Source organism: Humulus lupulus, chromosome 2 (genome assembly GCF_963169125.1).
Source record: "Humulus lupulus chromosome 2, drHumLupu1.1, whole genome shotgun sequence".
Lineage (NCBI taxonomy): Eukaryota > Viridiplantae > Streptophyta > Magnoliopsida > Rosales > Cannabaceae > Humulus > Humulus lupulus.
This window is the reverse complement of record NC_084794.1, coordinates 275,153,416-275,168,050: the sequence shown is the minus strand read 5'-3', so window position 1 is coordinate 275,168,050 and position 14,635 is coordinate 275,153,416. Positions and strand designations below refer to the sequence as shown.

Sequence of the window (14,635 nt, the reverse complement as noted above, 5' to 3'; positions counted from 1 at the left end):
ATTGTATTATTTTCTTGTAAATTTAAATTATATATTTTTATTCTTATTCAATTTTTTTATTATACTTTTTTTTATTTATTTTAATAATTTGTAATATTTTAGGTCTGTATTAGTTTTATTTATTTTATTAAATTAAACATTTATATATATATATATTTCAATTCTTATTCAATTTTTAACATTGAAAATTTTAAATATATTACAAATAATAAAGTTTGGTCCAATTTGCTAATACACATAAAGAATAGGGACTAAATTGTTTACTATTATATTTGTTGTAACTTTTTTTAATGAGTTTTTAATGGTGTTAGTCCTCCAGATGTATTTGTATCAAAATAGTAAGTTTGAGGACCAATTTGTTAAAAAAAATTGCATGGGGACCAACTTACCCAGACACATATAATAAGCCTATATATTTTGACATTGTGTATTTTTTTCACTATTCTTGGCTTTCTATACTATTAATATTTTCTATTATAAACTTAATTATAACATTTCCTCATACTCATATCTCATCCTTGAGAGGGTTTTCTGGTATATTTTAAAAGATGATTATAATATAATTATTTTTTACTATTTTGGCACTGATAAACGCCACCTTAACTTGTGGTTGAAGTATGGGGCCAATAAACTCTACATTTTGTTTGTTTTGTTTTGTTAGGTTTGATAATTTATAACACACAAGACCAAAGTTTGGTGACTTGCACTCTAACTGCTCTCACCTTCTGTAGTCTCTCCCAATTCATACAAATTTTAACCCCACTGAACACACACACACACACACAAAATGTCACACGCAATTCCCTTTTTCCCATTTAAATTCACCAACCTTGTTCACTTTCTTAACATGTTTCCATTTTACATTCATTTCTTTCTCATTATTTGCTCTAGGTAGAATATGAAGATGGATATCTTGAAAATTCCATTTGTGACAATACCAAATTCTATAAGTAGTAATATACTTGTCAAAATAGGCAAGTTGCCATAAGGTGTATTCATTTCTTCTACAATGGCATTAGCAACAAGTCTCAGACCATGGATTTTAGCTTCAGCCTTGTTCATTGCTTATGTGTTTGGTAGCGTATCAGGTACATAGCATAGCACACTAAAATACCCTTCTTCTTTTTTGGCATTATACTAATTTGAAGAATACACTATTGGTGTTAACATTCTTAATTGGCAGGAGGAAAAGCAGAAGATGATCATGTACCTTATCAAGTAGGAAGTGGAGGTTATGACCCGGGTCAAGTTGTTTCAAAGGCTTTGCTATGTTTCAATGGCAAACATGTAAGTAAAATCTATAAAGAAGAAACAAAGTGTTATAAATAAAAATGTTTATTGTGTACTAAGAATACTCTTAATGTAACTAGTTATGCTTTTCTTTTTACGTTTGATTCTCAAGATTTATAGCAGCTGTGAAGAGTCTTATAGATTAAGTGAGAGTGGAAATCTTGAGGTGCCGCAGGAGGAGACGGAGGCCTTCTGCGGCGGGCCGTGCCTTACAGAGACGCAGCTTGTGCTGAGCTGCATTGATAACATCTTGGCCAACTTTCTGTTTTACAACAGAGCCACAATACAAGATGTTAGAGACACTATCCATGCAGGATGTGGTTATGGACCAGAAAGAGGTAACTATTCATATTGGCCTGAACTGTTGTCAAATGATGGATTTGATAAAGGAATTTGTAAGCTTATTCTGGCTAATTTAATTTATTGCATTGTGTAGGAAATTTTAATGTGGCAGAACACATTGAAGCTGAAGACAACAATGCTCAGAAAGTTTCAAACCAGATTCTGGTTGCCTTTGGCTTGATCCTTGTAGGACATGGCATATGGCTTATTTGATATTATACATAACATATATGTGTATGTATGTTTTGTGAGAAAATGTACTTATTGTAAGAGCCGAAGAAGTTTAATTGGTATGTAAAACTCTTTATTCATATTTGGAACGGAGAAAGAGGCTATGTTGTACTACAATATATTTATTTATATTGATATACTTGACCGGTTTTATATATAGTTGTCTTATATTTTGTGAGGTAAAGTTATATAAAAGCTTGCTAGTTTTTTCCCAAACCTGTCTTGCCTTCTGAGAAGTGGTTACGCTACTATATGTGATTAAAATATATGGTAATAACTGGGAGAATCGATGTTGATAATACAAATCACGCAATAAAAAGAAAATTAAAGAGGACTGCTATTCAGCCTTCTAGAATTTCTAGCACGGACCACTTATTTATCTATATTAGTTTGTTTCCATAAGTTTGAAATTTACAAGAGTAATTTTGTTTTATAAAAAATTTAATAAAATAAAAAGTAAACATGTGACTTGGAGCCATTTTAAGCAGGCTCATCAGTATATTTCTCAAAACAATAGGCATTAAGAGCGTTGTTATGCCAAGTATCCAATTGTGTATCCTAGTTTTTGTCATAAAAAAAACAATGTATTTGCACCAAATTCTAACATTCAGTGCATTATTTGTGATAAAATCACTACTACAAAAATTCTATTTTGCTTTATTGTACATCGTATGTCAAAGATGTTGACCGATACTTTTTATACGCAGGCATTTTAGGCAAAAATTCTTTCTTTTGAATATAAGTGTTAGTTGTGTGCTCATGCAAATACCCAAACCCAAACTACAGGTGTTAGTGATTTACTGGCGTGGAAATTAGATCTTGTACCCATTTTAAATGATACACTTTAATTTTTATCCACTATTTTTAACTTTTATTTTAGTACCCAAATTTTCAATTGATGTACCCATTATACCCCTTTAATTATATGTTTTTTTTTCTTCTTAAACACACTACAATTAGAATGTATTTCCAATTTAACTCTAATATGACACATATAATACACATTACAACAATACTTAAAATCATGTGCTCAAATAAGGGTAATTTGGGAAATCTCATGATAATAATGGGTAAAATTCAACTAAATATATTTAGTGTCTAATTTTAGTTAACTACCCCTAAAAATGGGTACTTCTCAACTTTTCCCTTTACTGGCAAGCATGTTAAAAGCCCAAGCCCATCTTTTAACCCTAAACCAAACCTAATTTTAACGTGGGAATTTTTAAAAAATATGAATTTTATATCATTAATGTCCAAAAATATTAGAATTATACTTTTTTTAATTTGTATGTAAAAATTTGTCAAAGAAAAAATTAAAGTATGCGAAACATAATTAGAAGCTAACTAAAATATAGAAATGCTACATTTTTTTATCATAATTATATTTTCTTCTATTTTTTCCTTTTTTTTTCTCTAGCAATTTTTTTCTTTATCATTTTTTTTCTTCATCATTTCATTTTTATTCATTTATTTATTTTTTTCCTTCATTTGTATTGTTGTTATTTTGTTCATATTTTTTGAGTTTTTTTTTTCTTTCATTTTTTCCTTCTATATTTTCTTCATTTTTGTATTTATTATTTTCTCATTCCATTTTTTTATTTTTTCACACATATGAGATTTTTTTTCTTCTTATATTTGTTTTTTTTTTTCATTTTTTTTCTACCAATTTTTTCATTAACATTTTTTTTCTTTCCATTTTTCCATTATTTTTCTTCTTCTTTTCATTTTTATTCATTCATCTGTGTTTTTTCCCTTCATCATTTGTTTTTTGTTTTTCATATTTTTTTAGTTTTCTCTCCTAAGTTCTTTTTCCTTCTTTTTTCTTATTTTTTTGTACTTATTCGGGTCTCATTCCATTTTCTTTTTATTTTCCTTTTTTTCACACATATTTTAACATTACATAATTATTTTACTATTTTTTCATTTATTATCTTTTATTATTGTAACTTTTTTTTATAGTTTTTTCCACTATATGTAAAAAATTTAAATCATTTTTCAACATTTTCTTGTTACTGTAACCCTTATAGGAACACCAAAATTTGGAAGAAAAAAAACTAATAAACATATGAAAACTTGAATGGGTAACCAGTTAAAAAAATTATATGAAGAGGATGAGAGAGAAGGGAAAGGGGGTAGTTCTGATTTTTTTTTCTATCTTCAGATCTGTGATATATGTGGTAACTGGTTACCTTCCCATTCTTTGTGTGTATATTTCTGGGGGTAACTGATTACCTTCATGTTCTTTGTGTGTATATTTCTCGGGGTAACTGGTTACCTTCACGTTCTGATGCGTGTGTATATTTCTGCGTTCTTTATGGTTACTTGTTACCTATGTTACTAAAATCAAAGTTACTTTTTCTTCCTTTTTTAATAAAGTGTTCTTCATTTTTTCCTTCAAATTTGATGTTTCTTTTCATATTTAATATGAGTACTTCGTCACCCCTCTTATGGTAACTGGTTACCCCTTTTATGGTAGAAAATTACTCATCTCAGGATAACTAGTTACCCTTCCTGGTACAGTTATTTAACGTAGCTCTAGGATTTTTTTTTTACATAACTGTCAAAGATCAATCAAGTAACTGGTTACCTTACCCAAGATTTTAAAAAAGAAACGTACAATCTAAAAAAAAAGAAAAAAATGTTTATAATAAATAAAAAATAATTTTAAACACAATTCATATTACAAAAAAAATTGCAAAACAACCTGTTGACCCAGAATTTGGTCAACTGACACGGAGTCGGAATATGCTTGATGTGAATGAATATGTTGACAAGAATCAAATGACGAAAAGTAATAAGAACACGATATTTTATAGTGGTTCGGCCCCAGGATTTGGTAATGACCTACGTCCACTTAGGCTGTTATTGATATAAGAATCAAAGGAGTGATCAAAGAACAAGGGTTCAATGAGTTTCACTAACCTCTGAAGAACAATACAATATTCCAAGGAGAATTACTCTAATCTCAAATAATTTCAAAGTAAAAAGTCCCCTCCCTTGAGCTATCTTTTTCTATTTATAGGCTCAAGGGGGATTACATGATTTAGTTGCAGATATTCTCTCCTAAATCATCGGATATTTAGGAGATTGTGTGAGTTAAATTCGGGATCTACAAAGATCTTTACAGTAATATTACATTGCATGCGGAACCTGCGACCAGACTGGTCGTAGGTAAGACTGGGCTGCTAATTGCTTCTAATGCGTCCTTTGGTCGATACCCTAGCAGAGCTCTTCCAGGTGTTAGCCACGTGTCCAGGGATCACTTGCCACGTCATCAATGCCAATTTTTTGGATAACATTTGCCTCCCAAGTTTATTTATTACGAGCAATAAATAAACTTTTGAGCGAACGACCCTTCGGTAACCCCGCCTTACGTGTCAGAACTCTTCGTGTGTTCTTGGAAAAAGCAACCTACTCCTGTCTAATCATGAATTTTCGGTTCCCCAGTAATAATTCGGCGACCATTCCGCTTCCCCATATTTCGAAAAAAGGGAAACCGATGATTACACCTTTTTAATGCCACAGACAAACTTATATAATACCTTCGAAATCTTCCTTTTCTTTTTACGCACGCCACTACTCTTTCCAGAAACCCTAAAACCAGAGCTCTCATCTTCTCCCAGAAACCGTTCTTCTGCACTTTCCAAGTTCATCTTGAAAGCACTTTGACTTCCGAAGACTCTCTACCCTTCTCAACGATCTTTTTTCTTGTAAGTCTTCGAATTTTTATGTTTTGTATTTTCGCAATGCATGCTTCTGTATGTCGACTATTTGAGTTCATCTGTTTCTAGTTTGAGATGCTTGTGGGTAAAAAGATTTACGAGTCAGTTTGATAGTTAGGATCGTACTTTTAGGACGTAAAATCGAAGTAAAAATTCGATCTTTAGGCTAGTTGGAAAATAGGTTTTTCCCGCCCTAAGGGGAGTTGAAAAAGCTTTTTTGAAAAACTTTTTACTTTCACCCTTTGATCCACTTTTCAAACTGTTTGTGTTGAAACATTTAGCTTGTTGTTAGAATGTTGTTGTATAAAAGTTTGGCTTTTATACTCGACCAGCGTTATTCTAAAAAGCCTTTAAAAATTATCCATCCTCACCTCCCCATTCTTCTGTTTGCAGACATTGATGCCAGATTTGTGGGGAGGTGAACGGCCCATCGACGACGATCTTCTCGCCCAGCTGCTCGAAGGCGAAGAACAACCGGTCGACCGAATCCACGAGATTCCTTTTTCTCGATCCTCATCCAGACCTCGTCCTTCTCCTCCTCAAATGGCTCGTTCCTAATCTGTAGGCAAGAAAAGACCCGAATCCGACGATAGTCCAAACCTTCCTGCTCAGCCTGATTCGCAGGCTAGGGTTCCCTCGAGCAGCGGCCGAAACAATCCTGCTCCTGACCCTAATATCCAAATTAGAGCCCACCCTCGCCATCAGAATCTGCATGATGTCGAGTGGTATATTTCCCCGACCAGCGTAGTGACCCTTCGGATGGTTGCTAACTATTTCAGGAAGTACCCTCTCACAGGGGTTTCCATTAAAATTCCTGCCGCAGACCAAAGGGCTAACCTCCCCAAAGGTATATACAGCGCCTGGTCTCGGTATCACATAGAGGCGGGGGCTTTCCTCCCTCTACATCCTTTTTATCAGGGGGTGGCTAATTATTTCGATGTCGCCCCCTTCCAAATTACTCCAAACAGATATAGAATGCTGGCCGCATTCTATATCCTGTACAAACTTAAAAAATGGCCAGAACCTACTCCCCACGAGGTTAATTATCTTTTCGACCTTAAATCCAACCCGCAACAATATGGGACGGGTTTCTTCCACTTCTGTCACCAGGAGACAAACCGGACGTTCCTGAGTGACACTACGCACATCTCTAACGTGGGGCAGTACAGTAAGAAGTACTTCCTTACTCCGGACATAACCAGCAACAACCTGGCCTTCGCTCGAGGAGGTAAGTACCGTCTTTGACTGGTCGATACTTTTAATCAAGGAGTTTCCTTTCATTTTTCTCAAACTACACTTTGTCTTTCAGGCCCATGGTTACGTCCGACCCCAACACCAGACATGGTGTTAAGGTCCAATAGACTGGCCAGGATGACAGACGCAGAACGTCAAGTCCCTGGTTACTGATGAAAACCTGAGGCTGTCTGGCCTCCTGGCTCCTCGCCATGAAACAAGAGGGTCTGTGGTAGCTGATGCTACTGCCGAGGGGGTTCCCGAGCAGCAACCTCCTGCGTCCCCTCCTCGAAGGAGGCCGACGGGGGTTACAATCAGGGAGCCCACGGGCAATCCTTCCGCAGAAAGGCCTTCTGCTCCCCAAGGCAAGGGGAAACAAAAGACCAAAGAGCCAGTTGTGGACCTGGGGGAATCCTCTGATGAAAATGGTAAAATTATTTTGCTTTTAAATAGCTTGCCAATTCCCTGTCATTTGTTTGACGGGAAGGGCAACTTTACATATACTCCAAATCTAGGGCCAGACTTCTTCATGCCAGATAGTGAGTGTGTGACTAATAGAGTCAATAGTATAGCGACTAGTAGTTGTAGCTCGGATACTAACTTTGTGACCTTCTTTTCCATTTTGATAAAGAGTCTTCATCTGCTTTTATCTTTACCCTTTGCATGTTTTTACTTGTGTGCAGATATGGCCACTCCCAATGTCTTCGACTTATACCAGGCTGAGGAGGAAGAGGAAGTTCCTCAGCTTCGGCGAAAGTTGTCACGGAGACACAATGGCGAGACGAGCCAGGGACCTACCAAAAAGAGTCAAACAGAAGACCCTCCTAGGGGCGTGCCAACTGGGAAAACTTCTGCTCATCCTCCGGCCCCTGCTGAGAAGGAGACTCCCCCTGCTCCAATGAACCCTCCTCCAGCCGCGCCCAGCAGGGAACAAGACAAGCGAGAAGAGACTCTTGGGGCCAAGCTCTCGAGCCGTGCCATTCGAGCAGCCAAAGACCGTATTGCGCACATCGGGAAAAACGACCGCGTCAAGGATGCAATGGTTGAGGCAGAGAGTATGACGGTCGACCTAATTCTGAACAGGACCCTGAACGAAATAGCCAGCGTAAGTACTTCTTTATCTTTTTGGCCTTAGTCTTTTAGTCTTTGCCACAGGTTCTAACTTTATCCTCTATCCTCAGGCTTTGCTGTCTGCCACTACTGCTCGTACCCCCACCCAAGCCACCATCGAACAGGCTCAGGCAAAGGCTATCGAGAGGCACCAAGTGAAGGCAGCCAAGGAACTTTCGGCTGCAGAGGCCAGGCACGCAAAGGAGTCGGAGGCGCTGGCTCAGCAGAGGGATGCCGCGGTGACAAAGCTATCAGAGGTTGAAGCTACGAAGGTAGCTATAATAAAGCAGAGGGAGGAGTACCAAGATGCCAGTCGCACCCAGTTTTGCGAAGTCAAGAGATTGGAAGAGGAGCATAAGTCCAAGGACGAGACCATTGCTACTCTTGAGGGCAAAGTAAAGCAGCTGGAGCTTGACAACTCCAAGAATCTGGAAAGATATAAGAGGACGACGCTCCGGTGTTTTTATAATTTCTGGAAACACAATCAAGGTGCCGACTTCAGCTATCTTTCAGAAGATGTCAGGACTGCTGAGCTGGCTCGCTGTACTGCTCAACTGGCTGAAGAGGAGGCAAGAGCAAGGATCCCTGCTTCTCTAAGCCTTGCTGGTGCAGAAGAAGAAAGAGCCGTTGAGGACGCGACCAATGCTGATAAAGATCCTCCTGCTCCCAATGCCTCTTGAGCTTTTTTATTATTTTTCCTTTCTTTTGATTATACGACCCACGGGTCGTGATGTAAAGACAATACCTTTTTTGAATTTGCTGCACGGGCAGTAAACCTTTTCTTTTATTTGAACAGTTACATCCAAGCAATGATGCTTGCGGTGTAAAAGATTACATCATGATGCTATAACATTTCCATTTATTATAACATTTGTCTGTATGACCGAACTTAGCATAGTACTTTGGCTTGATTTAACAAAATATAAATTTTGAAAAATACTCTAAGTACCTTAGCATGCTTTCACTCATTTTGTTCATGTGTTTACATACCTCATGGTATGTTTTGCTATCGATGTGCCTTATATGCTCCCCAAGTGATCGAGGATCTTTAGGTCCTTGGTCACTTGCCTTGACCACGACCTGTTCGAACATTTCTGCTCGGGTGAAAAAGTAATACTTGTAATACAGGAAAACAACACACGTAATGAACAAATACTTGTAAATATAAATTCACAAAGGTTGGCAAGAATGACTGGCTGCGCATAGTCCCTTATAATCTCGTATTAATAATGGACTAAACATGTCTTTACGAGTGATTCTAAAATATAAACTTACATATACGAGCGATTAGCCATACAGCGTGGCTAACCCTTTTTGCTAAACTTGTAAAAAGTAAAATTTAATACAAGCCAGTCCTTTAAAAAGGACTGATCACTGATAGTACTTGCGCAGGTGTTCTCCATTCCAATAACGTGGAACGAGATCTCCGTTTAAGCGTGCAAGTTTGTAGGTGCCCGGATGAAGGACTTCTTCAATCTGGTAAGGTCCTTCCCAATTAGGTCCGAGTACTCCAGCAGTGAGGTCGCGAGTGTTTAAGAAAACTCGTCGTAGCACCAAGTCACCGACGTTGAATTTTCTCTCTTTAACTTTGGAGTTAAAGTACCGGGCGACTTTTTGCTGGTAAGCAGCAACTCGGAGTTGGGCTTTCTCCCGTATCTCGTTAATCGAGTCTAGGGATTCCATCATCAGTTGGCTGTTCTAGTCCTGGTTGTATGTTAAGTGTCGATGTGAGGGGGGATCTAATTCAACAGGCAACATCGCCTCATATCCGTAGGCTAAGGAAAATGGGGTATGTCCTGTCGCTGTTCGGTGAGACGTTCTATACGACCAGAGGACTTCAGGTAGCTGCTCTGGCCACGCTCCCTTAGCTTCTTCAAGTCTCTTCTTCAGGGTATCTTTAAGAGTTTTATTCACGGCTTCGACCTGCCCATTCGCTTGGGGGTGTGCAACTGAAGAAAAGCTTTTGATAACTCCATGTCTTTCGCAGAAATCGATGAATAAGTCGCTGTCAAATTGGGTTCCGTTGTCTGAAACTATCTTTCTAGGCAAGCCATATCGACAGACAATGTTCTTGATAACAAAGTCAAGAACTTTCTTGGTCGTGATGGTAGTGAGCGGTTCAGCTTCAGCCCATTTGGTGAAGTAATGGACTGCTACGACTGCGTACTTTACTCCGCCTTTCCCTGTAAGTAGGGATCCAATCAAATCTATCCCCCATACTGCAAAAGGCCATGGACTTTGCATCTGTTTTAATTCGTTTGGAGCTGCTCGTGGAATCTTGGAGAACCTTTGACATTTATCACATCTTCGTACAAACTCCATCGAATCCTCGTTCATAGTTGTCCAGAAGTAGCCTTGCCTTAGAATTTTCTTTGCCAAACTCTGCCCCCCAGCGTGATCCCCACAGAAACCTTCATGCACCTTTTTCATGAGTTCCTTAGCTTTTTCTGGTGTAACGCATCTGAGTAGTGGCAAGGAATATCCTCTTCGGTACATAACACCATCGACCAATATGTACCTAGCAGCTCGCCTTTGTAGAGTTCTGGCTTTGTTTCTATCTGTTGGTAGCATACCGTTTGTCAGATACTCCAAATAAGGTGCCATCCATGTATCCTCCATTCGAATCTCCATACTGGATTCGACCGCTTGTATGCTTGGCTTACTCAGTCTTTCCACTGGCACAATGTTCAAAGTGTCAGCATCCTTCGCGCTCGCGAGTTTGGCTAAGGCATCTGCGTTTGAATTCTGATCCCGCGGAATTTTCTGAAGGGTGTACTCCGTGAATTGGGCTAGCAAGTCTTTTGTTTTATTCAAGTAGGCCACCATTTTTAAGCCTTGTGCTTGATATTCTCCTAGAACTTGATTCACCACCAGCTGTGAATCACTGTAAATATCAAGCATCTTTATGCTCATATCTTTCGCCATTCTCAATCCAGCGAGGAATGCTTCGTATTCGGCTTCATTATTTGACGCGGTGAAGTCGAACCTAATAGCGCAGTGAAATCGATGCCCTTCCAGTGTTATCAATATCACTCCCGCTCCTGCGTGGGATTCGTTAGACGATCCGTCCGTTAATAATTTCCACGAAGGGGCTTTCTCTTGAGGCTCAGGCGCACTAGGCTGTTTGCACTGCTCGCTGTCTGGGAGTTCGGTGAACTCTGCAATAAGGTCGGCCAAGACTTGTCCCTTGACTGCTGCTCGCGGTGAATAAGTTATATCGAACTGCCCAAGTTCGACTGCCCATTTTAATAATCGTCCAGCCGCTTCTGGTTTTTGGAGGACTTGTCGAAGGGGCTGGTCAGTTAGAACTGTAATAGGATGGGCTTGAAAGTAGGGGTGTAACTTTCTAGAGGCCAGGATTAGGCAATATGCTAACTTCTCGATTGGTGGATATCTCAATTCTGCCCCGATCAGTCTCTTGCTGACATAATAGACTGCCTTTTGTACGCCTTTTTCCTCTCACACTAGTACCGCACTAGCAACAACTTCAGTAATCGCCAGGTAAATAAACAAAGTTTCTCCTTCGATCGGCTTTGATAAGATGGGAGGTTGTGCCATATGGGCTTTCAAGGCTTGGAATGCTTGCTCGCAGTCTCCTGTCCATTCAAACTTCTTATTTCCCCTAAGTAGATTGAAAAAAGGGACGCACTTGTCTGTTGATTTCGAAATAAATCTACTTAGGGCTGCGATTCTCCCGGTTAAACTTTGTATATCTTTGATCCTTTCTCGCGACTTCATATCGATCAGGGCTTTTATCTTGTCGGGGTTGGCCTCGATTCCTCTTGAATTTACAATAAACCCCAAAAACTTCCCTGATCCAACTCCGAAGGAACATTTAAGGGGATTTAACTTCATTTGGTATTTGTTCAATACATCAAAGCACTTTTGTAAATCCCTTACATGTTCTTCTCCCTTTTTAGACTTTACCAGCATGTCGTCCACATATACCTCCATGTTTACTCCGATCAGCTCCTTAAACATGTGGTTGACTAGCCGTTGGTAAGTCGTACCTACGTTTTTCAGTCCGAAGGGCATTACTTTGTAACAGTATAAGCCCGTATCGGTTTGAAAGCTGGTGTGATCCTCGTCGGGGGGATGCATGCTAATCTGGTTGTAGCCCGAATACACATCCATGAATGAGAGGATCTCGTGCCCTGCAGTTGCATCGACCAGCTGATCGATTCTTGGGAGTGGGAAGCAGTCCTTTGGGCAGGCTTTATTGAGGTCTGTAAAATCCACGCAGGTTCACCATTTGCCGTTTGGCTTGGGAACCAGCACTAGATTGGAGACCCATGATGGAAAAAACGCCACCCTGATGAACCCATTCTCCTTTAACCTTTCAACTTCTTCTTTTAAGGCTCTCGATCTATCCTTATCGAGCAACCTTCTCTTTTGTTGCACGGGTGAAAAGGTCTTGTCTATATTCAGGACATGGCTGATGACTGCAGGATCTATCCCAGCCATGTCTTTATGCGACTAGGCGAAACCCTCCTGGTTCTTTCACAAAAATTCCACCAGTGCGTGCTTCGTGGTAGGCTCTAAGTTTTTCCCAACCTTCACGACTCTGGTCGGGTCTTTTTCGTCGAGTTGGACCTCCTCAAGGTCCTCGACGGGTCCAACGTTTTCTTCAAAATCCCCAAAGCGAGAATCTAAGTCTCTATCCTCACTTTGGGCAACACCCTATTTGGTGACTTCATCACCGGATTGAGCTTGTGTATTAACTGTCATCTGCAACCTATCTGAGGTAGTGCTCTTCGGCGTTCCATTCTTTGCCTTTGTGATTGAGGCATTGTAGCACTCCCTGGCTTCTCTCTGGTTCCTCAACACGTGTCCTACCCCCGCGTCTGTTGGGAACTTCATGGCCAAGTGCCACATAGAGATGACGACCCATAGATCAACCAATATAGGCCTTCCAATGACGGCATTGTACGCCGAAGGACAATCGACCACTACAAAAGTGGTGAGTAATGTCCTTGTTGCAGGCGCTGTACTCGTCGTCACTGGTAATTTAATCAATCCGGCGGGGGCGAGTCCTTCTCCAGAGAAGCCGTATATCGTTTGGTTGCAAGGCTCCAAGTCCTTAACGGACAATTTCATGCGTTCCAGTGTAGACATATACAGGATATTGACTGAACTTCCTGTATCGACCAGCACTCTCTTTACCATCATGTTGGCCATCTGGATGTCCACGACCAGCGGATCGGAATGTGGGAAACGGACACGTTGGGCATCGCTGTCAGAGAAGGTTATTTCACCTTCCTCTGACCAAGCCTTTTTTGGTGCGCGGTCTTCCACAGTCATCATCTCGATGTCCTAGTCGTGGCACAGAGTCCGAGCATATCATTCCCTGGCCTTTCCACTCTTTCCCGCGAGGTGCGGGCCTCCACAAATGGTCAATAAGGTGCCAGTCACGGGGGCAGGCTATAAGGGTGGCGAGCGTTGGCGCGTGGGCGCCTGCTCATTGCTACCCGGAGCTTCTCGTTGGGAATTTCCCGAGGCCCGTACGTATCTTCTCAAGTGTCCTTGTCTAATAAGGAACTCAATTTCTTCTTTCAACTGGTTGCATTCGTTGGTGTCATGTCCGTAGTCGTTATGATAACGACAGAACTTGGCAGTGTCTCTCTTCGAAATATCCTTTCGAATGGGGCCAGGTTTTTTGTAAGGCACACTAGAACTTGTGGCCTGATAAACCTCTCCCCGAGACTCAACGAGGGCAGTGTAGTTAGTGAACCGAGGTTCATAACGATTACCCTTGGCTCGTTTATTGTCGGAGGTGGAAGGCTCGTTATACGGCCGTTTTCCACCATTCTTGCCATTGCCGTTGCCGTTGCCTTTGCCGTTGCCATTAGGTTTGGAACCTTTGGCGGGTTCGGAAGCCTTCTTATCCTTGCTTGAGGGTTTTCCATCGTCGGCAATGGCTTCTTCGAGCTTGATGTAGCGATCAGCCCGGTCCAAAAATTCCTGGGTAGTTCTCACTCCTTCCTTTCGGAGACTTTTCCAGAGGGGAAACGACGTTTAACCCCTGCGGTTATGGCCATCATTTTCCCTTCGTCCCCCACCGTTTTCGCTCCAGCCGCCGCTCGCATAAAGCGCTGGATGTAGTCCTTCACTGATTCTCCATCCTGCTGGCGAATTTCAACCAACTGGTTTGCTTCGGTCGGATGCACACGACCTGCATAGAACTGTCCGTAAAACTCCCTTACGAACATTTCCCAGGAAACTATGCTTGCGGGAGGGAACTTAAAAAGCCATTCCTGCGCGGCTTCAGAAAGTGTTGCAGGGAAGATCCTGCACCGAGCGTCTTCGGACACTTTCTGAATGTCCATTTGTATCTCAAATTTATTGACATGAGATACTGGGTCTCCGTACCCGTCAAAATTTGGAAGTGTAGGCATTTTGAACTTGCTTGGAGTTTCTGCATTAGCTATCCTCTGTACAAAAGGAGTGTATTTCCTCCTATCGTGGTTGATATACGACGTCCTTCCCCCGACCAGCTGCTGCACTGCTTGGTTGAGGGCATCTATTTGGGCCTGTACAGCAGCAGGAATCGTTGTGGCCTCTGTTGCTGGGGGGACGTTCTCGCCATGCCGCTTGCGGCGATCATTGAGTACGTCACGCAAATCTTCGTCTCTTCTCCGCTGCTCGCTACCCCCGAGCCAGTTGAAGACATTATTTTGCTTGGGCTGCCCCCCAGCGTCCCGTCTATT

At 40.8% G+C, this 14,635-nt stretch overlaps 1 protein-coding gene across 1 annotated transcript; it reads left to right on the top strand.

Moving 5' to 3' along the window:
• The first annotated feature begins 868 nt into the window (after positions 1-868).
• On the top strand, positions 869-2,018 carry LOC133816700 (uncharacterized). The gene is made up of 4 exons (XM_062249053.1): positions 869-1,088; positions 1,184-1,287; positions 1,403-1,628; positions 1,727-2,018. Exons 1-4 carry the CDS (start codon positions 1,010-1,012, stop codon positions 1,843-1,845), a joined length of 528 nt encoding a protein of 175 aa, XP_062105037.1. The 5' UTR covers positions 869-1,009; the 3' UTR covers positions 1,846-2,018.
• Positions 2,019-14,635: the final 12,617 nt, after the last annotated feature.

What these genes read in the sequence shown, in the direction of transcription:
- LOC133816700 (XM_062249053.1), top strand. Translation starts at nt 1,010, where the DNA reads ATGGCATTAGCAACAAGTCTCAGACCATGGATTTTAGCTTCAGCCTTG. An exon ending in TATGTTTCAATGGCAAACAT is followed by an intron (nt 1,288 to 1,402) that starts GTAAGTAAAATC and finishes TTGATTCTCAAG; the next exon opens with ATTTATAGCAGCTGTGAAGA. An exon ending in TGGTTATGGACCAGAAAGAG is followed by an intron (nt 1,629 to 1,726) that starts GTAACTATTCAT and finishes TGCATTGTGTAG; the next exon opens with GAAATTTTAATGTGGCAGAA.